Raw genomic sequence first — 25,247 nt, forward strand, 5'->3', positions numbered from 1 at the left:
GCTCTTTTTGCATTTAAATGATTAACTTGGCCTACAATAATCACACACGTAAGACATGGATAGAACAAGGTTTAGAATTTATTTTTATTTTTTACAGACCGTGAATTCTGCAGAGGCTTGGTAGTACACTTAAAACCCGAGCGCTCGACTCCTGTGATAAGTTGCAGTTCATCCACAAAGTACAACTGATCGATCAACATTTACTGTAGAAATGCCTCTGTATGCATTGCATGACTCTTTGGCTTGTAGGGCACGTAACATGAAGAATAAATACAAAACAATTCTGCAAACCATCCAAAAAAATTGTACAAAAGCTCTAGAAATAATCCCACCCCTCCTCCCCCAGTCAACACAGTGAATGTAGTAAATGTACAACACAAGCTCCAAAGGCCTGACAAACGGTAGACTGCAGTACCATCTCCCACAATGCAACTCTCCTTCCAGTGATTCATAAAGACTTCATCCAAGATTAATTCAGCCCTTGATGTAGACTTCTTCATCAAGAATTTAGTCTTACAACTTTTTCCATTTATTTTTTTTAATAATATTAACAGACTACACTGCAAAGACTAGGCAGGATAACAATCTGTGAAACTGGGAGTTCATCAGTAAGCAACAGCAAATCTGTGTGAAGTCCAATTCTCATTGGCTGTTAAGAACAATGTTCCTTGTCATGCCAGGTTGTCACCCAGGGCTGCTTTTCCAACTTTTCCCAGTTCCCATTCCTTGCGTTTCTTGCCCTCTCCTCCCGTTTGATGCAAACAGCGTTGTAACTGGGAACTCTGTCTTCATATTTGGCACGCCTAAAAAAGCCACACTGTGGAGAAGACAAAATGGAAACAAAATCAATATTTTGTTTGGGGGAAATGCTATTTAAAGGAATTCAGAGAAAGCAAAGGACGTTGATGAGACATTTAACATCATCGGTCTAAGATGCAGTGAATCCACTGAGGGGTGTGGATGAGCCATCTGCACTCTTAAAGAAAGGAAACTGTTAGAGAAGGAAACCTTGAGACCAAGTGACTGCATGTGTGATGGCAACAAAAGATGGAGGAAGTGAGGAAATCAAAGAGATGCAGATCAGCCCCCATGGTGTAGTTCCTCACCACCTCCCCTGGCCATACAGGTAAACCGTCATGATTCACACATAATGTGTGAAAATCTAATCAGATAAAACACTTTGCAGAAATAATCATTCAGCTTTTATAACAGCATTCATGTCCCAGTGAGAATTGCCCACCTAAAACCAGAAAGCAGCTTTTAAAGCAAAAAAGGAGTGAGTGAGACAGTTTCACTCATTCATGGCAAGCCGGGTAATTTTACCCTCTTTTTTTTATGCATTTGATGTCAGTCCCTCTTTTTCTGACGGGTCCTCTTTATTCTTTTTCTCAAAGACTCCACACTGAGGAGAGGAACAGTGTTAGAAATTGTGTGTATTTGCTGTTATGGAGACCTACAGTTGCTTTATAGGTGATACTTTATAGACCGCTAGGTCTTCATAAGTCATGAATATGTATGTTTTTGTATTAGTGGGTCAGCTGGGCCAGCCCCTTGTCCTTCAGTCCTACCTTCCACAGAAGGAAAGCCAACAGGGCCAACAGCAGCAGCCCGAACAGGATGGATAGCACGATGATCCACCATGGCACTCCCGCGTACTGAGCACCTAGGCTCTTTGGGAACACCGTCAGCCTCACCTGGGGAACGCAATACAGTGATCGAACATCTGTATTAACATTTCTGATTCAGAATGTCGACTACACTTTCAAATCTCTTTTTACTCTCACTATATAGCTAGTGATCTATACACTATAGTACACTAGCTCAGGTTTATAATGTTCATGCACTACACTGACATCAGCATTATGTCATGCAATAAATAATCACGTCCCTTTCTTGCACCCCAAGCTGTCACATATTGCAAATACTTTTTTCTATTGTGTTTAATTACCTGTGTCCCAGCATTTACCACTGTGTTCTTAGAGCCATCGACATGCAGAGAGGCCTTCACTATCACCGCCACATGATGAAGCTTGGAAAAACTCTGTTTGAAGAGAAAGAGACTATTAAGTCAAATATGCATTACAAGTATAACGCAAAAACCTGTTTCCATTTTTAAATAAAAACAAGTTAATAATGTGTTTCCCTTAAACATCGCAAACCCAAGACTACAAATAATTTGAATCTCAGCCAGTCAGGACAGCGAGGCTTAATACTCAATACCTTAAAGTTGCTGACATAAAAACTGAGTTAAAAAAAACAACATATTTTCCTGCAGTCTGTTTTGTTACCTCTATGAAGGTGCTGTTCCAGAGGCGAGATTTGAGAGTGATGACTGCACTACTCTCCAGGCCCCGTAGGGTGCACTTTATCGTCACACAGTTTGCCCCATCGTCACAGGACTGTCAACAAAGAAAGGAGCACAAAGTTACCACTCGTTTCCTCTACTACTGGTTGCAAATGTACATCATATAGTAATAGAACGTGGTAGTGTGGCGTTACCAGAGTTTTTGATTTCTTGTCAAGTAAACGTGAAAAAGTGGCCTCGTCACTTCCCTCAGTGTTTTCTGCTCCTCTTCTCATCCTAATGTTTTTTGGTTCCTTCAAGCGGAGAGAAAATATGCAAATATTTAATTAAATGAAAGCTTCTTTATTTGATCAAATAAATATACATCTGTAACCACATACCTCTACTGCTATTTAAAAAGAGACACCAAGTGAAAAAGTATCTTAATGTGATGTTTTCACTGACCATTTTAAGAGGGTTGACCTCCCCTTTAGGAGAGCACTCTAGCTGGTTTACTCCAGTGGAGCTGATATCCATCAGGTAGAGCAGCCACTTTCCCTTCACTGTCACCTTTGGCCAGTGGATGTCAAGGGTGGTGGTGCCAAAGTCTTCCAAGTGCTTCCCGAGATTGATTATCTGCAAATCAAGACAGGATCAGTGTCCCACCCCAGATGATATAGGATTATTATCTTCCTAAAGAACACGTTCATGCAGAATGATGGAGTAATAAACATTTCAATGAGATAGAGGGATACATGAGAACTAGCCACTTCTGATCTAGCAGCCGTCTTCTACTCACTCTGAACTGATGTGTGATGGCACTGCCAATGTCACTTTCAGTCTTCATGTCCGACTCACTTTTGACCTTTCCTGTAAAGTAGACCTGAGACGGCTGGGCTTGTCTGGGGAGACAGTAAAATGTAGTTAGTAGCATTAATCTGTGTGTCATACTAGTGTGTATTTGGATATGAGATGCATGTGTGTTTCTTACCCTGATAAGGACAGCTGCAACATGGTGACCACCTTTAACTTTGCTTTAATAGGGGCTATTTTCTCCTGGGAACTTGTCCTGTCGGATCAGAAATCACACACAGGCCAAGTCAGAAACTCCTACTGGAGGCCTACTCCAAATGTTAATGCATAATTAAGATGAATGCATTACAGTCGAGGAACGTATTTTCTGTATCTATAGTCTTATTTGTTCATATGATGTATTCCTTGATACCTTTGCAAGCTTAGATTCACTTACGTTACTAGCTGAAGAGTAATCTCCAGCTCAGTAGTATTGAAAGAGATGCCTGATGTGCTCAGAATAATGTAGAAGGTTGTCTATATGCACAAACAAATAGACATTAAGTGTTAACAGGGCACCTTGTCCAAGTAGACATTGTCCAAAAGGTCAGTCTCTCACCTCTGAGTTATGTCTGAAGGGGTTTCCAAGATCACAGTCAGCCATCGAACCATTTTTATTGGCTTTACAGGTTACCTCCAGTTCCTGAAATCAATAACAAGTTCCAATCAGAACCACATTGAAAGTGTGTTCATGTGCGTGTGTGAAGGAGAGAGAGAGTGTTTGAGAACGAGAAACTCACAGTAGGTGCACTGCGGGAAGCAGAGTAGGTTAGGGACCGTGGGAAGGTGGCGATCAAAGAGGCTTCGTGTGCATCGTCTCCATCTAGATTGGACACTTTGACCTCCAAGGTGATGTCCTTCTGGTCACTGAGCTTGATCACCGGCATGCCGCCCGTCCTTTAGACAAACAAGTTATGAAAAAATAAACATGATGCTCTTGAGAAAAATAGGTGTAAATTCATGGTAAATGGACTTGTACAGCACTTTTCTAGTCTTCCGAGCACTCAAAGCCCTTTAACACATGACATCATTCACCCATGCATACACTGCATGGGTGGAGCTAAGGTTCCACCTGCACAGCAGCAGTAAATAACACATTCACACACCGTAGGCACAGCTACGGGAGCAATTTTGGGGTTAAGTGTCTTGCCCAAAGACACATCGACATGGGCTAGCGGAGCCAGGGATCGAACTGCCAATTCTCTGATTGAAGGACGACCCTGCTCACCACTAAGCCACAGTCGCCCCAGCTGACAGGTGTGTGTATCCTCTTACAGTTCTAATGGGGTGAATATGCCTTCATCAGTTGTCCTGTGGCCGTAGCGATAATTCACCTGCAAGTTGCTCTGGCAAACATTGTCCCTGCCACACCCTTCCTTCAGGAAATTCACCTACAATTGCATTCACACACACACAAAAAAAGATTACGTAGATACATGCAGGAACATCAAATCTACTATATGTCTATATAGTCTATTCTTCATGCACAAGCACCTCCGATTGAGTTTTCATTGGCTCATTGGCATCGAGGACAGGTGGTATTTGAGTTGAGCTCTGTCTGCGTTTACGGCTGCCACCCTGGATTTCCACTGACACATCGACGGAGATCCCGTGCAGCTTGTCTTGAATATCACTCTGTAGAAGGACACATTACTCAACACCCAAAATGCACTTTGAGCAAGAGAGGAGAAAGAAAATGTCTATAGAGCAACTACCGGTATGAGAAGCTGACGCTGAATGCACTTTTCCTTTCCTTCCTTGTCCATAGTGATGGTCCCTTTGGACTGGTAGGTATTTTCAGAGTGGTCAGAGAAGGTCGCTCTGGACGGAAGATTCTTCTTCCTGTGCTCAGCATCTGCCTCGAGGAAGTACACCAAGGCTAGATGGGACAGAGACGGGGACGAGTAAAGAAGGACAGATAAATATGTAATCATTGAAAGGGATGCGTATGGTTGCTTCTTGCTGATGAGAAGCAAAAAACACTGTAAAGATGACATGTTGCTTTATTTTAAAAAAGACGGCTCAGCTTACTCAGACTTTGAGGGTAGTTCTTGGCAGTGAAGATGAAGCATGCCTCAACATCCAAGCTGGGGACACAATGCAGTTTATTCACAATTAGACACAGTATTGGCATAGGGTTTAGTAGTTTTTCCTCATAAGTTAATCAAAGCACCTACTGAAAAAAGAGACACAAACCAGAAGTTGCTGCCACATTTCTTGTCGGTGAAGTCGATTTGCTTCGGCGAGAACTTGATTTCCTTCTTGATGCTAATAACTGGGCGGGTTCTGGGGAGAACGGAACTCAAGTGAGCAAACGCTGACTATAACCACAATGAGAGATGGACAGTGTACAATGTGCTGTTCATTCACCTGAAGAGAAAGACAGAGTCAGAGAGCGATCCGACAGCCAAGTCAAGGTAGGCGTTCTTATCCAGATCAAAGTTTCCGGCCAAAGAGTAGCCAAACAGGCTCCCTCCTAAAGACTGGCCGGACAAAACCTGAAGCAAAAGAAACACACATTTTAATTCCAGTCACTTCATCCAAATTTGTGCAGCATCCAAATAAAACCAACTGTCATATATTTAGTGTAAGTGACACCCTAGCAAAAGTATTATTATGCTGGACAATATCCACACATTTCATCTCAATCCATTTTTTAGAAGCTTTTTTAACTCGAGCGTGGCGGCTTTTTCGTTTCTTGGACGAAAACATTACACATTTGGACAAAATGTATATAGATTTTCCACAAATGCATATTGTGGGAAATACAAAAAGAAAGAGCCATGATGATCTATTCTACCAGTTTATTTCATACCTGTGAGGCTTTTTCAGACCTGAGACCATTGGCTGCTCCCTGGTAGATGTAAACATTCCCTGCACCATTATTGTCATATGGAGCTCCCACTGCAAAATCTGACAGTAAGAACGACACCAGTGACTTACAGTGTGGTTATACAGGAACATATATTTCATTCAACGTGGGTTTAAAGAACGACCAACTGGCAGTTTTATACATATGCACACACAAACACACACAAACACATTGCAGCCTTACCATCGTAACCATCCTGATTGATGTCCCCCAGGTTTTCCACAGCCACGCCAAACATGGAGTCCTGAGGTCCGTTTATTCTGGTGGGGGTGACTGAGTTCCACTTTCCGGCTTTGTTGACATAGACATAGACGGCTCCTCCTATTATCCCATCCTTCTCAAAGTACTGGGGTGCTCCCACCACTATGTCCAGCCAACTAACAAACAAGGGCATTGTATGTTAGTGAGTGTGCAGAAATAGAGCGCAAGCTTTTCAAAACAGAAGTTTCCGGGTGTGTGCATCGCCCTGTGCAACTCACCCGTCCGCATTGAGATCCAGCACGGCCACATCGTAGCCGAAAGACGAGGCCAGCCCTTCCCCTTCCAGGGTGAACTCTTCCAGCAAGATGTTGGTTGTATCGTCGCCTTTCTTCAGCAGCACAACACTTCCACTGTGATTCGCTCTGGGAGCTCCTGACACCACTGTGAGTTGGCCCTTCTTGGTCAGACCCATTCCCGAGGCCAGAGAGAAGCCTGGGACAGAGACAAAGGAATATGTGCCGACATAGTCAGAGGTAGTCTGGTACCTGAATATGCTTCTTTGTGACGATAGAGCAAATGAAGCAATGGTGTTAGATTGGCAATGACTGGATGAAGCGAGCGAGCTGCATTTTACCAAGGTAGCTGTTGGGTGGAGCGGGGACCAGTGCAGGGTTCTTTTCGTCCTCATCTCCAACCTCAAAAGGACCATCGTCAAAGATATCCATTTCTATGAATGATTCATTCTTTTGTTCCAAGCGTACCACACCTGGAGGAAATGAGAGCAGGTTAAGACTAGAGATATCTTGCTTGTAAAATGAGGGATGCAAAACCCATTACACAATAATCCTAATTAGCAGTAATGTTGAACACATGACAGAAAAAAATCATCACTGACCAATTATTTTGTAATGTAAAGCGAACATCGTAAAACATATGGAAAATCTTTCATAGTTTACTTACTAACTGCAAGCTGCTAGCTAGCACACACACACACACACTCACACACACATTAGACTACCTCTCCAGTCGTACGCTCCAGGAGCACCAAAGATGATGTAGTGGTAGTCCTTGTCGAATGTGGCAGACAGTCCCTGCTGGCAGGAGCCAAACATCTCGTGGCCTCTGGGCCGGCTCTCACAGAAATGCCAACTCCCTCCCTCTTCACTCGACGAGGGATTAATAGTCAAGGACTGACTCAGCACGTAGCAGCGGCCGATAATGTCGCGGGACTCGAGGTCTGTGTTTACACGGGCCCTCCGCTTGTAGCGATGGGCACAGGTCTACCAGGGAAGCCAAAAACACACAGTCAAGATGAGTTGATGTTGATTAAAGATAACAGGCTTATGTTAATATGACCAATTAAGAGTTTTGATGAAAGAGTAGTTATCTATTTGAACTCCAATTCCCCTACATTTCACCTTTAGTATTTTCAAAGCCAGATAAGACAATCATCGTATATTGGACGTAGTATATATTTCGAAGGGCCAAAACTTTTAATAGATCAGGCTGCTTTTCTCTGTTTTATATAATTGTACATTTCAAGAATTGAGTTTAGAATTATTGGTTGGACATAACTAGCAATTTAAAGACGTCACCTTGGGCTCTGCACAATTGTAATGTAGAGACAAACAATTGAGGGATGAGTCTAAGAACTATTTTCAGATCAATTAAATAGTTTTATTGCATATCATCTATTTTCTATAACTGACTCAAATCCAAGACACAACTTTCAACAGTCCACAACCCGAAGATGCATAACAATATAAAACAGAGAAAAACTAAAGAATCCTGATAATGGAAAAGCTGAAACCAGAGACGTTTTGCCACTTTTCCCGAACAAATGACCCAAACGATTAATCGATTAATCGATTATCCAAATAGTTGCTGGTTCCTTTTCTGTTGATTTAGTTAAAGTTGAACTAATTGTTTCAGTTCTAAATCTGAGTTTGTAATATCAAATAGAAGTCGTTCAATGTCAATGTTGTAGTCAGATACAAAGACAGACAGTCTCACCACAATCTTGCCTCCTGGGCCCTGACTGTTGACTGACACTCCCATCCACTGGTTTTCTTTGCTTTCTTTTTCTGTATCCTCTACAGAGATGGACAGAAAAAAACATGCATAAGATATTGTAACTCAAATATACCATAAACCTTATTAGAGAAATGCACAGGTGTCAGCAGATATCTCACCGTGGTTATCAAAGTCAACTCGGTCACATTTCATTGAGTGGGAGGTTATGCTACACTTGTAAAGTCCTCCCGTCACTTCAGATTTTTGATTCCACAATCTCTTTGCTCTCGGGGCACCAACCAGCAGCCTGCAACAGATACACAAATTAATCCATTGAAACATATGCAGCTCCATCAAATGTGAAAGAGGCTCAAGCTGGGACACTCATTGTTGTCAAGCACTCAGAATGAGAAGCATTCTGGCATTTCTTCCACTTGCACATTATGTTATCACACATACTAGTCTAATGTGTCACGTAGCAGCCATATTCACACACAAACATCCGCCACCATCATAATGTTCCATGTCCTCATGGTCAAGCTGAGTCAAAGACCCCTTTCAAACGCCAGCTGTAGTTGACTGAACCAGGCTTTCTATCCCTCTCCGCGCACACACAAACACACACACACACACACACACACACACACACACACACACACACAGACACACACACACACACACACAGAGGCTGCCATTGTGAACCAAGGACAGGAGCAAATGCCACATCCAAGTCTTGATGATGGTTATCCAGTTCCCAGGGTTTCCTACAGAGTAAATCAAACAGGCAAGGATGTCATCCTTTGAACTGATGCAATGGGGAAGTTTACATTGTCAATACGCCCGCCCCCCCACCTCTCTCTCTCTCTCTCTCTCTCTGTCACTGTCTCTCTCTCTGTCTGTGTTTGTCTGATGACCTCCAGAGTTAATGTTGGACAGTGCATTGTTTTCACCAGATGAGATTAAGCAACGCCATTTTTAGCTGGACCATAAAGCATTCTCAGATTTGCATCCCATCTGGGAAGGAATCTACAGAGATATAGTCAGAGTGAAGAGCTAAAGTCTAGAGTGACAGGCATGTTTGCAGCGTAGGCCTCGCCAGTCAACACTGGAAACACTAGCTGCGAAGTGGGAAATTATGTCAAAATATAAAGCGTAACAGCGTAAATGATTGTGAATACTAACATCAGCAGGCATGATGGGGCTTAGCAAACAACTAATAAATCAATTTATTTATTCAAAAATATGTCTGGGTAAAACTGTTTACAGTGTTGTGTCCAGTCTTATAAAGCTGCAGTGATGAGGTGGATTGAAATGGGTTTTACAGACAATATTAAGAAAGTATGCCAAGTCATCTTAATGTAAACAAACTCACACACTGTTTATCCAATTTGAACCACTGGATTGGTTATCCCACCCAGTAAATGTCAAATCCTGCTGTAAACTACTAGGGAAGGGAAAGACACTTGACACAAAAGTCAACTCTCATCTAGACCTCCAAATCAGAATCAGAATCAGAATCAGAATCAGCTGGATACATGGAATTTGACTCCGGTTGCAGATCCAGAGGTTCATGTCATGTGTTATCCAACTTCTCTCTCCACCTTTCTTGAGCCCGCTGAGTCTGAATAACAGCTGATATTCAGTGCGGCTGTAATCATGATTTATGTTCCTCTCAGCTTTCTTCTTTCAGCAACTCTCTCTTTCCCTCAGTTATTTGCTTTCTCTTTGATGTTGGATATCCTCATCTAACCTGAAGGGAAGGGTGGGGGGAAAGTACTTATACTTGTACACAGAGTTGAGTGAAATACTAAACTCTCCAGTCTTCCCATCTCCTCCTCGTCCACTTCTACAATCTAGACACAACATGACATTGACATGACTATTTAACGTGCCTGCATGTCTTGCTTTCGTCTCTCTCGCAGTGTGTCCCTATATCCTTTACTCTTCTTGTTACATCTTCCTTTCTCCAGAGCAAGGTCTAGTTCTCAGAAACACACATTTCTAAGTCTCGATCCAAACTCTTAAACTTCCCTAACCTCTCACTCTGTGTCCATCTCCCTGCTCTCTCCATTCTTGATTTTATTATACAGACAGCTCCTTCTGGCAATTATGACAAACCACGGAATGCAACGCACACACTGACACGTGCACACATGCATATACAGGATCCCATTGGCTCCTGCCTTCCTGCAGGTACATGTACGACTCATCCCTGTTGGGCATGAAATATACTGGAGTATATAAAACCTGAAGGAAAGTTGGCATGCATGGCTGGCAAAGGATTGTTACGCATTGAAAACACCCAGCAGATGTTAAGTTAGTGATCTATCTATCTATCTATCTATCTATCCATCTCTCTATCTATCCATCTATCTATCTATCTCTTTTCTATTCTCAGGTTAGGAATGTTTCAGCCAACACATTGAGCTCTCTAACACTCTTCCAAGTGACTGACAAGTAGGCAACGCCTCAGTGCTCAGCCACAACATGCATCAGCACCGTTAATGTTTAACACACCGAACAGGCACTCACATACGTGCACAAACACACACGCATGCATCCACAGGCAGCACATCAATGCACGTGCATACACACAAATACACAGTGGACAGTGAGAGCACATTCCACCTCTATAACAGCAGTATGAGCAGCGTCACTGGCGAAAACAAACATGGCCTCCTGCTTGGACATGCACACACACATTCAAACTTGTGTTAACACGACATGCGGCTGATGGATCATGCTCATCGGACAAGAGCATACTGAAATGAGACTTGTTTCACAAACTATTCTGGAACTATGTGGAATATAGTTGCATTTTGACAACATAATACCCATTACTTTTCCCAGAGACACCATTTTGTATTAAAAAAGCTAATTTTGTTTGTCCAAAAGTAAGTGTGTGTGTGTGTGTGTGTGTGCATGTGCAGCAGTTGTACTACTGTGTAAATAAGTCTAAACACCACATTTAACCTCTGTGGAGAAGGTTAAAGTTGGGTATGCTTAACAACTCTGGGTCATCATAGGTCACAGTATCTTCCATGTGTACACGCTGTGGTGACCTGTAGGCATTAGTTGTGCAAATACAACATTTTTGGAGCCGAGTTTTACCCAACCCCCTGACCAATTACAAGATAGAAAAGGCGTTATATTGATCATTTTTGTGTATAAAAGCCAGTTAATAGCAGCACAAATAGTTTACATTGTCGTTACCAGGATTAGATTGAGATCGCTAGATGCTCTCATGCTGCTGCTGGTAACAAAGGAACTTTAAATGACAACTGCATTATGTGCTGTATAAGGGACAGTGGTGGAATTTACTTAAATACGACACTTAAGTAAATACTTCATTTATATTTATTAAAAGGCTTCAGTTAGTCAAATACATTTTCAAAAGATTTGTCATAAACACATATGATGAAGTTATAAATATAATGCCATGTTATAGATTAAACTACCAAACCATATAGCAGTTCAAAACTACTCCTAGAACATTAAAATTCATGCACCAATAAAAATACAATTACATATATTTTTTTCAGCATTATCTACTTTTACTTTTTAATTTTTACAGTTTAAGTACATACTTTTCATAGATACTAACTTTTACTTTTACTTGAGTATTTTGGAGTGTGACGTTGCTACTTTTCATCTGAACACTCCCTCCACTACTAATTATGGACCAGCAAACGTCCTTGAATCACAAACACAGACTAACGTGTTTATGTATTTCTGGCCGGTCCATTATAGTCAAACAGACTCACAGATTATAGCATTCCACTGGGAGTTAATGTGCAGACCATTAAAACCAGTGGCCACTTGATGACAGTTAGCCTTTATTCACCATGACAAACCCCTCTGAATCAATGCCCATAAAAATGCCACCAATGATTCAATGAGATGTTTTGCCACTACGAGCCAGAGCTCGGTGTCCCTCTAAAAAAAAAACCACTCTGGGAAAAAAGTCTGAGAAAACAAAGTCAGAGAGAGGTGCGGGTGCGCGCGCCGTCACGTGCTCGTAGGCAGAAATCTGCTTTGGCGATCCAATAAAAACTCAGACATAGGTAACCTGGAAGGAAATATTAACAAGTGACAGGGCTATGGTTAAACTTACAACAGCTATTTAACTAATTGCTGAGCTTTTGTGACAAACAGTTTGCTTAATCCTCTGAAACTACCTGCACCACACCTGAGCTCATTGCGTCGCATTTGGGCGCTCGTGACACTTCTACCGTGATTTAAATGGTGGCTGTCGCGTGGCTTCTTCATCTCCCGTAAGCGGCTCTTAATAAAATGTCGTCAACATGGCTGTGACATTTTAATTGCATGGTTACATGAGTTATTTCAAGAACATAACCTATAAAAGCGAAGTTCCGAGACAAGGACGACCCAACACGTCGCCGCTTAAAATTTTTAAAAAAAACACTCACATTCTCTTATCCTCCGGGTCAACCTGCTGGTGCATGGCGAGAGAGAAGCCGAACAAACTGCCTTTGTCTCCGGTGTGCTGCAGGACGTTCTCGGTGTCCAGGTTGAACGCCGACAGTCGTCCACATCCCAGGAGGAAGACGACCGTCCACAGTCCACAGGCGCTCCTGCCCTCCATGAGATGCACTGGAACACAAACAAGTCCACTTGCCTGGTGAAGAGGTCCTTACTGGAGGAGGTGCAGAGTGCGACTGGCTGCTGGAGGGGTTGAATGTTGTGCACTTTATTTACAGCTGCCCCTCCCACTGGACTAGCACACACACACGCACACACACACACACATACACACACACACACACACGCACACACAGAAACACACGCACACACACAATAATGCTTTTTAATCTGATATATATCGTTAAAGTACATTTTTGTTGGAATGCTTGGATATCTATTGTCAAGTTTATTTGTTGTTAGAAAAGATCAATACCTTGTTTCTTTTTTCTTTTTTTTCATTGTTTGTGCTTCAAGCAACACTGAGCTTCTGAGGGTAGATCTCTAAGTATAACACGATAATAAAGATAAACTTGGACACAGGCTTAATCAAAGTTTGTGCAATGCTTCACGTTCACAGTACATTGTGTTGACTGACATCCTTACTGGTAACAAGTAGCAGCTGAGACAACAGGCTGGGAGAGGGAACATTTGGCACAGTAGTTAGTCAATATAGTAATTTTGATAAGAAATACCAATATTCCTTTTTGGCTTTGGACAACAGACAACAATAGCAATGTGTGAAAAACAGAGGCTGAGATAAAGCAAACAACTTTGACCAAAGGAATAGAAGAAATAGAGACATGGAGCAGTGTGTTTGCAATACGGTAGCTGGCTTCTCCAAACCGCGGCCCAGAAATCCAGAGCTATAGCAAATTAGTCAGAATTTAGTGTTACAATCCTTTCTGCGTTCTCACTCAGATTGTTACGTTCCATAACCACAGGGCCTGTGTCTCCTGTAATGACTCATTGGACAAGTCACAGAGACAAAAGGACCCAGAGAGCAGACTGGGCACAGACCTGCACCATTAACACACTCCCTCACTCGATGGGTTTCAAGGCATTCCAAGAGACGCTGACCCAAAGCTTGTCTCCGCAACACAGCATTTCAGCAGACAACGCCAGCTTTGTCTGCACATTGAGAAATAGGGCCGACAGAAAGGGAGAGGGAGAAAGAAACGGCCCACATACAGTAGAAAAGGCACAAATAATGGTGGAAGAGGGGAGTGCAGAGAGGCGGAAATGGACAGGGGAAGAATGCGGTTCAATGTGCAGGCCTGTTATCTAATTAAGTCTTCATGATCTCCAGTCAGGATCAGCCGTGGGAATCAACGTTACTTTTATATCAGATTTTTAATTAACAGGTAGGAAAAAAATCACCAGTGAAGTTTGAGTCTGTGCCGAAGTTTAGAAACAGGAGTCGAACATATCACTGATAAGAACCACAGTTTGTAAAGTGAGATGAGGTGTTAGCACGGCCTTGGTTTGTGTGTGTGTGTGTGTGTGTGTGTATGTGTGTTTTTGCTAACATATTGACACAGTAGCGACTGAAGGACCACCAGGTAATTAATACACATATGTCTGACATTTAATGTCATTTAATGACAGAAAAAACAACATTCTTTATTGTGTTCATGTTATTTTTTCAATCGTGTATCCTCAACATCACAGCCTGTCAACATCGTTATCCCTCCTTTTCTTCTCCTCCTATACTCTCCGCTAGGGAAAGAAAGGTCACACATCTTGTCTACGCTTAAATTGCAGCTCCAGTCGAGCATCTACCTATTGATGTTCAGAAGCCAAAGAACAGATCACAATGAAATTAAGAAAAAGTAAAGACGTAGTTCCTAACATTGAATAAACAAAGACATAATATTGCTAAAATACTTGAAGACAGACGGTTAAATCACCATCAAATGATTAATGAGATACATATGTTGGCTTCCTGATCCCTTTGTTAATGAATCATTGCTGATTAACTCTGAGTCAGGAGCTGAATGGCACATAAGTATATTAATAAATAATTAGTTACATGCTTATTAGCGACTGTTAGCGACTGCTTATTTGAAAGAGTTTTAGTTTATCTTCAACAAATAATCCTGATAAAACGTTATGCACACACTGCAAATTATTTTAATGACCTCAAACCAGAATTAAGAAGTGAGTTCAGTATTACGACATCAGGAGCGCACAGAGCTCGCCTTGGGACAGTGAAAGCGATGTTCTCTGAGACACACCTACACACACACGCACACACACACACACACTAAAATTCAGCGCCTAGACTCGCCCGAGCCACATCCCTTCCTGTATTTGTTCTTAAAGCTCCAGGTACACTAAGGGAAAACAAACGCACACTCACCTGAGGGTGTGGCGGAATGAGCTGAGTAGGAAGGTGTGTCTTTATGACACTGTAGGAAATACGTAGCCTTGGGATACTGATAAATACACGCACACACACACATACACACACACACACACACACACACACACACACACACACACACACACACACACACACACACACACAATCAGTTTCACAATCATATTGGACTGGAGATCTTTTACAGCTGCAACATATTAATGCACTTTCCCTGAGCACTCATGTAAGCCTGTAAATATGTGTGCAGAAGATCATCTCTGAATTAGTTTATGATCAGATTTGTTAGCTGAAAACCCAGAGTGCCTTCAGCAAAAACAAAAGACAGACAGAGGATGAATATCATACTATTCCTTTAGGAGGACATTACCAGTACATGTGTGAACTCACAGCTGCCTGAAAACAATAAATTCTAATTTATGAAAAAACAAGTTGTACAACTGAATCTACATAACCCAATAATGTTTAAATAATGCAAATCAAACAAAGATACTTCCTGGTCTAATGCATTTTAATACAAACAAACTTAAAACTCCAAATTTAAATGCTTCAATTTCTGAGTAGCTGTCCTCAGACCAAAAGACGCTGTTGTTAACATTGAGGACATATAAGCATGGTGAGGACAATGTCCTGCAAAACAGAAAGAAAGCAATGCTATCAGTTAGCAAGCAAGTGACATTGTGGGAACAAATCTCTAATTCACATCCCCTATGGTATTGATCCTATGTCTGATGAGTGTATTGAATACAGTCAATAAGTGGCAATTGAGGTCTTCTCTTGTCCAGCAGGGCTGTACACCCTCGGGGCAATTGCAGCCCTCCTCTGTACATCTACCTCCTGAGTGAGGGGGTGTCCCAGGCCAGCTGGCCAGAGGATGCAATGTGAGATGGCAGGAGTTGTGGGAGGGGTCCCAGTGTTGGTGGGTCCAGGTGTGCTACAAAAAGATGTGAGCTACCCTGAGGGAGGTTCATTCTGTTCAGTTTTCCCATGACATATTCTTGTTGTAAGGGAATGTGCCTCATTCCTTTGAAATCAGATTTTCTGTATAGTTTTATTGTTTTTTCTCTCTTCTCAACTAAAATGACGAAATGCATTGTGAACGTTGAACCTTAAAGGTTCTCAATATGTTGTTCAGAGCATTTCTATTGTATCGGTCTTAACGGCGACAACATCACTCCACTATATCTGAACAGCAAATGGTTGCTCTATTAATGCTCTGAAAATTATACTGACATACAGTTTACTGAAACAGATGGTAAGACAGAAAACTCTAAGTTACAGCCATTTCTGAGGAATAAAGAAATTAAACACTTGTTCTCTTTTCAAGCTCATCTGATCCAAACCAAAGGACTCACACACACACACACACACACACACACACACACACACACACACACACACACACACACACACACACGGATAAAGGGGTATTGCTCTGAGCTGCATAACTGGTTTTCCTCTGGTCCAAGCAAGAGAGGGCATTGTGCTGGGCAGTGAGCACCAGTGTGTGTGTGTTTATGTGAGTGTGCGTGTGTGTGTGTGTGTGTGTGTGTGGGGGGGAAATTACAAGACAACCGAGGCAGACAGTTAATTTATGCATACCTTCTACACGCACACAACACAGCCCCCCTGCTCTTATGTTGGCAGTCTGCTGCAGCTGTTTAGAGTCAGGAAGGGTGTCAAGGCAACAAAGAGACACACAAAAGCAAAAGAGATACACACAGAAATCCAAGTTACACACTGGGATAAGTGGATAGCGTCCTTATCGGTGGGAGCACCAGATCACTCCTCATAAATATTTCCACTGTGTTAAAAAGACAAAGAAAAGCATTCCTCACAGTGAAAGATTCAAGCGGTCAAACGAGAAAGTGTCTGCCTTGTAAGTGTCAATCAAGAGGGAACCCTCCCTGCGCTGGTCTGGTGACTCGCGTTTACAACTGACTTCTTCTGCCACACACACACAAATGCATTCTTGCACATGAACTGTAACTTGTGACACACATAATCTGAGGTCTAATTTTACACCAAAACATCCCTCGTATAAATGACCACAGGTGTGAGGATGTAATTTCAAGTTGAGCCGTGATCTTTCGCCTTTATATGCATTTACAAGTGCAGGTAAAATGCAGACAATAGAAAAGCACTTGGAGTAGTTGTGTAACACTCAGAGTTTGGCGACTAAAAAAGAGTGCATAATGAAATACAAAACAACATAAAGAAGCAAAATGAAAGGACATTCAAAGGTAGAATGTGTTGCATTCAGACTATGATCTTGACCAGATTATAAATTGTGTGTAGTAAGGGATTTTTCTGTTGTTTCCCTCATTTCCTGCAGTTCCCCGTCAACGTAGGGATGTCCTAGAAGGTGTTTACACACTTGACATCACCCTGTAGCTACGTGTCCTGGCACAGTGCATGTTTGATTCCATAACAAACTCAGCTGTTTTGCTTGGCCTTCAGGTGCGTTGACTAAGTGCAGAGAGGGTTAAATCCAGTACACGCCATCTGAGCCTGTGTGTCAGAGAGATCTGCCTCCACAAGTCTGAAAACAACACCACACTTTGTAACTGCTACAATCTTACAGGTCACAAAGAAAAGCAAGAATTCCTGTGCAGCTTCTCAGTGAGATACCAGGTACGTGTGATATATCACAGTCGCAGGTGAGGTGTGCACACCTGGAATGTGGGAACACATTAATCTACTCATCCAGTGGTTAGAGAACAACTGACCATATGTTAATACACACACACACACACACACACACACACACACACACACACACACACACACACACACACACACACACACATGCTAGAATGAATGAGGAATGCAGATGGCGGATATGAACTTCACATGTGACTGTATCATCAGCAGTGGTGTGTGTTGGTCAATACAATCTGGAGAAGATTATATTAATGTTGTCGGAATTAATCGTAAAAAGGGCGTTTCGCAATCAATTGTGAATGTAAAAAAAAGGTATGAAGTGTCCTATTATTGCACTATTTCTCCGAAAAAATTGATGCATCATGGCTTAACTTTTAGTTATGAAGATATTCAAACTAACAGCCAAACAAAAACATAAGTAATGTCAACCCACAATAGAAGCAGATGATATTTTTGAAATGGTGGATGTGTTATTTGAAGATCGAATACTAAAGGACAGACGAGGATTGTACAGGAGAGCAGGAATGAGTCCCAACATGCAGGCAAAGAAGGAGAGGCAGGAGAGAGAAGTCATGACCACAATCCAACACCTCACCCCGCCACTCCCTGCTCCTCCCTAAAATGCTTACCAAATCTACTCCCCCTATTATCTACCTTCTGCTCTGCCTTCACTTTCTCCTCTACTTGCTCTTGTATCTTTTCAGATTTTTTTGTTTCAAAATGAAAGATTCATATGCTGGTTGAAGGCCATCAAGAGTTGTTTATGTTACTCCTGTCCTGATCCACAAGAAACACACCCTGACTTAGAATGAAATGAGGAGCACTGCATTACTTCAACAAGATACAATAAAGACGCTTTAGTTCTGTATTTAAGGAGGTCTTTCTTTATGATCTCAGGGTTTAATCAAAGCTGAATAAATGTTCAAGTAATCCTTATCATTATATGTATTGCGTCAATTAAATATGTATGTGAATCATTTCCTCGGTGAACATGACCAGACTCCTGAGTAGCCCATCCACCTTTATTTGTCTAATCCTTCCTGCCACACCCACACACTGGCACATCACATGCACGCACACGCACAAACACACACGCACACACACTCAGAGACTACATTGGCAGGAAGTGAAAACACAGCCAGTAGCCAATTTCTCCGCCAATGCATTATCTTCTGTGAAACTTACACCATGCACCATTTTCAGTTAGATGCATTAAGGAGTAATATTTAAAAAAACATACACATTCACATTTCTCCACACAGCATTGTGGGCATAACTCTTAAAGGACTAGATAAAGGTTGTGGGGGAAGAATTGAATCACTCACATACTCAGTGTAATCTAACCTGAATGTACATTAACAAGTTCTAACTAGAAAATGTCTAAGAAATGCCAGGTAATGTGCAAATGTGTTACTGGAAAAAGCAAAAAGGTGAGAAAAAGCTTTGTGAGATGTTGGATTGCATGTTCTCTTCTTTATTAAATCCACCTGTGGGCAAAAGTTAAGAGGAATAGGACAAATAGAACAAGGGGTTGATGCAGAGAGGAATGTACAACCCCCATGCAGCATTTTTGTCCTCTAGTCCAGATTTTATTGTTCAGCAAGTAAGCTGCACTAAAGCAATGTCATGCTAAATAAAGTCTGGTGGTTGTGTGAAAAGCCCTCGTCATGTAAATAATCAAGTTGGCCTCAGGCGTAGACTTTACAAAACAATTCATTATTGACACTTGTGCTTTCCATTTATGGGCCATGAACAGATTTGAGATGGTCAGATGTTGTGCTGCAGCCCATTATGAGTGACATGAGGGAAGATGTGAAGCTTGCTACAACATGCTCAAGGTAAAATGTATTGTGTGCTGCCATCTACTGGCTGGACTTGATGACACAGTATGCCACTTCTCCACTACTCCTTATAGTATGCTACACTGCAGCCTCAATCATACTTTTTACTTTTAGGACATTCTGCAGTCAACTTTACAACGTATGCACTGTTGCATACAGTAAACACTTAATTGGGCCATACATCTTCGTCATAACATTACACCTTGAACTTTGACCCTCTTGGACTCATGACCTCAGTATTTCTAAAATGCTTGCTAAGGTCCTACTTGTGTTACAAGTCTCTCTTGAATGGCAGAAATACAATTAAGCTATCATGGACTCCATTAACGGTGTCATAGCTGTCATAAAGGATCACACAAATCTGAAAAATAAATAAACTGGCTAAACTGGTCAGCTGCTGATAGGTTAGTGACATTTGAAGAAGATTGGCATCTCTTATAATGGAAATATAAACACTCATGACATGCATATATCTCTACTTCAGCAATTAGATGCACCAGCAGCCACTTTTTCCTGTTGATGCACCTCGGTCTTTCAATACACTTCACAGGTAGAAACTCATTTTGAATATGTGTCGGTGAATCACCACTCAAGTTCTTGAAACAGCGTTTTGTTATCTCAGGTAGTTTGAGGTAAAGAGATGTGACAGCTGAACTTCAGTTAGTTTCCTTCAGGTCCCAGATTGCTCTCTTCGGGCAGTTTAGTGAGAATATCCACTCCGTCAGACGTGATAACCACCGTGTGTTCAAACTGAGCGGACCTGCACGAATGTCAATGAAGAAAACACATGATTTTAAAGGAATAGCTCAACATGTGAGGAAATATGCTTATTCGCTCTTTTGAGAGTGTGAAATTAGAAAATGAATCTTGGGTTGTGTCTCATTCGGTTAAAATCCACCCACAAACGGTAATGTAAAAACAACTATGTGTGGTTTTTATGGGCTTTTACTTGATGCCGGATGAGAATCCATTTAGTCTGAGAAAAAACAAGATATTTCTGTTTGTCCACCACAAACCTTTGATCGTCTGCAGACACTGCGGTCCACTTGTCCTTCAGGATTCTAAACTCTGCAGACCCCTCCAGCAGTATGGGCTCTACATATGAACAGACAATATCAGCAGCACGTTCATACACAATGGCATCTTAATGTGCACACAAACACTGAACAGTTAACTTGCCTATCGTGAAAGACATCCCTTCATCCATGATCATGTCATTGTCGTTAGCTGAAAATATAAAGAGAAAAAGACAATTTTCTTCATTGATTACAAAGGCCCTTTGGCATGGTTTATTATTTTTTATTTCCCTCATCTCAGTTTTCAGTATCCTTGTCTCACAAAGTCTCTTCTGCTCACAAAGCTATCAATATACCAGAGTCCAATAAGATTTACAGTACAAAGACTATTGCAGTATGCCATATACATTATATTAAGACAGTCCATACATGATTATACATGCACACAAACACACATGTGATGCAAATAAGTGCAGGTGCTCTTGTCCAAGACTCTGCTGACCACAGACCCTAACTTACCATGGTGCCAGATCTCAGGATGGCAATGAAAGTCAGAACCTATTCCATGTCCAATGAAATAAGGACACACTTTAAAACCACTGGCGTGGGCGATTTCACTGCCAGAAGAACAACAAAATATTAGTTGGCACACTGGCAACAGTGAACGTGATTATATGTTATGTATGTTTTTTTTACATGTATGTACCTGATCGTGTTTCCTATAACACAGAGCTGTGCACCTGGCTTGCAGGCAGCAATGGCCTCATCTCGACAGCGCCTTGCAGTTTCCACCAATCGCTGCCCGACCTCATCCACCTGGCCAATCAAGAAGGTTTCTGAAGTGTCACCATGGTAACCATCTAAATACACCTATCGTGAATTGGAAAAGGTCAGTCATGGGGGCAGTATTGTTCTGACTGATGATGTTTGCAGTAATGTCTTTGAGTTTGTTTGTGTGTCTGCAGCAACTCACCGTGACATCAACGTTGATGATATCTCCATCTTCAAGTGGCCGACTGCAGGACACGACAAAACAATGATGCATACACAGAGAATCCTTTACATTTTCAATAACGTACAACTTTTTCCTAATAATACCATTAATGCTAATATCAACACAGTACTTTACCTTTTAAATATACAGCATATATATTTTGTATTGATTATATTGGTCTAAAAAGACAAATTGACCAATAATTAATTCTATTCCAAAATGTTGTCGTCGTGTTGGATGATAAGAAACTATTTACAAACTTCTCAACCAAGTTAAACATCAAAGCTTTCTATAAAAGGTCCAACATTTAAAGATTTAAATTGTAAACATTCATGACAATGTGATTAAATGTGTTTTACTTTTGAGATTTTCTCAGTAGACATGTTTATTTTCCCATTGGTAGAATATCATTTTGACAGGAAACAAAGAGAAAAAAATTTAACAACCCAAAATATAGTGTGTGCACCTAAATAATGGGTGTCATCAGGATATCTAAATGTATATAGCTAGTCAGTTACTGTTCATTTTAAATAATATTTGGCCCGCTGACTTTACTCAAATGAAGTTCCTATTGTGTACAGCGCTTAAAATAGTGCTTAAAACTCACTATTTATTTTTTCACGTCAGGCCCCACATATCTCCATGTGGGCCCTGACATGAAAAGTTGAGTATGAGTTAAGGTCCAGCACATTTACCTGTCAGGTATGCCATGACAGACCACGTTGTTCACAGATGTACAGACTGACTTGGGGAAACCCCCATATCTGAGAGGGGATGGGTAGGCACTGTGCTTGATCGTCTCCTGGTGCACGATGAAGTCTATTTCATCCGTTGTCATACCAACCTGGAAGTCAGAGCTCAAAATTGTTATGTTGTTTTTGATGACACGTACACACAAACATTACTCGTGGGGATGAGGTGCTTACCCTCAGACTGCGTCCAGCTAGTAGCAGCACTTGTCTGGCTAGCTGACAGGCTCTGGCAAGACCTTCGATCTGCTCTTGGTTTTTGATCTCTATGTAGTCCGGCCATTCTGGGACCAGTCTATGGCTCACATAGTCAGGCTGCACAATGTGCTACAGTCAGAAAAAAAGAAAAGACAGGATAAGAAGGGTGGCTCCTATTGTTGTCCCTAGGTTTCATATAAAATTTGAGTAATTATTGGAGACGAAACTACAGTATAGAATTAGCAGACTTGCCTGAGCACGGCCAGAACAACACAGGGCACTGTACCTTGGGTACTGCATAGGCGGGCCTAACAGTAGCTGGACGAACTACATTGTGAGAACTTTTCCACTTCCTCCAGAAGAACTGACGATGTTGCGGACACAGTAGGGATTGTGGGGGACCCCAGCTTCTTAAAGAAAAAACTCTACGCAGGAAACCACCGAGTCCTGGTGAAAAGGAGAGCCACAGAATGAAGAAGGGAGATTTCTCTGTCACATTACTTTTTGGAAAAGAAAACAAATTAGAAAGTTAATTATTGTTAATTATATGTTGAGCCCCAGCCCCCCTCACCAGTGCTGTCTTTTTAGTCAAATGAAAGAACAATGAAAACGTGTATCCAATCATGGCTGATGAACCTCTTCTAAAATATGTAACTGCATGGGGTGCCCTGGTGACCCCATCATTCAGAGTTTGAGTCTGCACAGTGAAATACAAAATTGGATCCCAATATTTTACTATCTAATAAAGCCACACAATTATATGGGAATACAATCAAATAATATGTTAATAAATGTCAGACAGACTGCTTAGTATAATTTAGGGCTCCCCTCGACCAAAGAAATTCTTAGTTTGACAAACACTCATACAATTTTGTTGACTCATTACTAAGTTGATGTAATTGATCCACAAAGATACACACAAAAAGCATAACTTTCAATATTGTGTTTACCAGAAATGTGCTCATACATCTCTTGGAAATAAGTCATTCAGCAAATAAAACAAATAATCGACTTATACTGCTAGTCAACTGAGACAAAAACTACCCAACTAAGAGTGAGCAGCCCTAGTTCAATCATATAGGTTTTTATTGTCTGTTCTGTTTTCTGATAATGAAGATGAAAATATTGAAGAGTTTATGAAATATCTATCTCAGGCTGTTACAGAACAAACTTTCACACATGACAAATGGGAGCTTCACAACAACAGTCAGTGCACCAGCATTTCTATTCAAAATGAGTTTTACTATGTAATTCATATGAATGACTAAGACCTTTTACACACAACCATCCAGTATTAGGAAATGTAATAAAAGTCCTGGCTGGTAAATAATGAAGCTGCAAAGTACAGTATCCTTTATGCAGCGGGATCTTTGAGGACACAGGGTAAAGAACCAGTTCATAAGGGGGAATCATAAGCGACATACATTCAGTGTCCACTGTATCAGGCAATCCAAAATCCGTTCTGCCATTGTGTACTTTGACTAGTTTTTTAGGATGTTTTAGCAGAGGCCATCGTGGTGGTGTGGTACTCTACGCCATTACATTAACTGTATATACATATATATATACATATATATATTATATTATATATATATATATATATATTCAGATACACAGTTTAGCCTCATTTAGCAACACCGAGCAAGCTAACGGATGGCAAAACACAACCTCGTCACTTACTAAATATCAGTGCTGCTGTCGTGTTTTAATGAACTTGTTACGTAACTAGTCCGTTTGTACGTTACACGAGAAGAAGGGTGGCCCGAGCTGCCGCGTATCATCGCCGTCTATCTGAGTTTGGACAGTATTTTAGGTCAGTACCTGCTGATCTTGTTGCCAGTCCCACAGAACAGTGCGTCGCCATGTTCTTTTATTGGTGGTCACGTGGTGAAGAAGCCACGTGATGCATGACTCATAGTTTCTGCAAAAGCTACATTCACAGCAGATATAAAGTATATTGTACTCGCCAAGCCATATTAAGAATATAAAGGCGTTTTATGTCATTTCATTTTTTCATTGTTTACTTATTATTTTTTTCTTTTACAACGTTTGATGTAGTTCTCTTTGGCACTTGTGTTTGTTGTTCAACGTTTCTGTGATGATTGTCCTGTCTTTGTGTAACACATCGTTCTTTTGGCCAAGTTGGCATGAACACATTCACAATCTGAATTTAACTGCTTGCACAGGTTGTATACACCTATGGAGCTTGGTCATCTTTCAATATTGTTTTGCTGCTGGTAATTTCTATTGCAGTATGTTGTATCATTATTATTAGTATTATAGGGTCCAGTGGTGAAGGAAATTACATGTGTATTACCAGATAAATGTATTGAAGTAAAAGTAGTCCTGAAAAGCTCTATAGGACAATACCTGTTACAGCAGGTGACTTTACAGCGATGTTTAAGTCACATGACACATATGGCTAGCTCTACAGTGCAGGTAGTGGAGACACTGTAACAGGTCACAGCCTTATCAGTGACAACAAACACTGTTGACATCTGGATAGCACAGGTCAATGAGATAGTGTATTGTTGGTTTTTGTGCTGAGAATTTTTTTTTTATTACTTGAAATAAGTAGCCACGGCCTTACTAGTGGCAGTAGCAATAATATAAGTAGCAGTAATGGTATACTATCAGCAAATTGACATTTTGTAAAAGCAGCACAAGCAGTATCAATCAGTGGTGGAATGCAACTACACTA

The 25,247-nt window shown here is 41.2% G+C and overlaps 2 protein-coding genes across 4 annotated transcripts; both read right to left on the reverse strand.

Annotated features, from left to right (window-relative positions):
* Positions 1-60: 60 nt before the first annotated feature.
* LOC117746925 (integrin alpha-6-like) lies at positions 61-12,890 on the reverse strand. 2 transcript variants are annotated; one of them, XM_034556264.1, is made up of 26 exons: positions 12,653-12,890; positions 8,402-8,529; positions 8,223-8,302; positions 7,228-7,489; positions 6,844-6,975; positions 6,488-6,701; positions 6,192-6,385; positions 5,952-6,049; positions 5,507-5,634; positions 5,333-5,422; positions 5,168-5,223; positions 4,852-5,015; positions 4,631-4,771; positions 4,412-4,527; positions 3,877-4,033; positions 3,696-3,779; positions 3,534-3,613; positions 3,276-3,353; positions 3,084-3,186; positions 2,750-2,920; positions 2,500-2,598; positions 2,289-2,399; positions 1,949-2,041; positions 1,569-1,694; positions 1,324-1,402; positions 721-817 (listed from the first exon to the last, which is right to left on the reverse strand). In XM_034556264.1, the coding sequence occupies exons 1-25, from the start codon at positions 12,826-12,828 to the stop codon at positions 1,334-1,336; spliced, it is 3,150 nt and encodes a 1,049-aa protein (XP_034412155.1). In that variant the 5' UTR covers positions 12,829-12,890; the 3' UTR covers positions 721-817; positions 1,324-1,333. The 2 variants fall into 2 exon arrangements, with proteins under 2 accessions (XP_034412154.1, XP_034412155.1); XM_034556263.1 differs by lacking the exon at positions 1,324-1,402 and having other exon boundaries at positions 61-817.
* Positions 12,891-19,201: 6,311 nt separating this feature from the next.
* Positions 19,202-24,439, reverse strand: metap1d (methionyl aminopeptidase type 1D (mitochondrial)). 2 transcript variants are annotated; one of them, XM_034556485.1, is made up of 10 exons: positions 24,368-24,439; positions 22,833-22,993; positions 22,526-22,675; positions 22,295-22,443; positions 21,579-21,621; positions 21,312-21,421; positions 21,125-21,222; positions 20,769-20,816; positions 20,606-20,684; positions 19,202-20,349 (listed from the first exon to the last, which is right to left on the reverse strand). In XM_034556485.1, the coding sequence occupies exons 1-10, from the start codon at positions 24,408-24,410 to the stop codon at positions 20,250-20,252; spliced, it is 981 nt and encodes a 326-aa protein (XP_034412376.1). In that variant the 5' UTR covers positions 24,411-24,439; the 3' UTR covers positions 19,202-20,249. The 2 variants fall into 2 exon arrangements, with proteins under 2 accessions (XP_034412376.1, XP_034412375.1); XM_034556484.1 differs by having other exon boundaries at positions 21,312-21,475.
* Between the last annotated feature and the right edge of the window lie 808 nt (positions 24,440-25,247).

The sequence above is a fragment of the Cyclopterus lumpus genome, chromosome 17 (genome assembly GCF_009769545.1).
Source record: "Cyclopterus lumpus isolate fCycLum1 chromosome 17, fCycLum1.pri, whole genome shotgun sequence".
In the NCBI taxonomy this organism is placed as follows: Eukaryota; Metazoa; Chordata; class Actinopteri; order Perciformes; family Cyclopteridae; genus Cyclopterus; species Cyclopterus lumpus.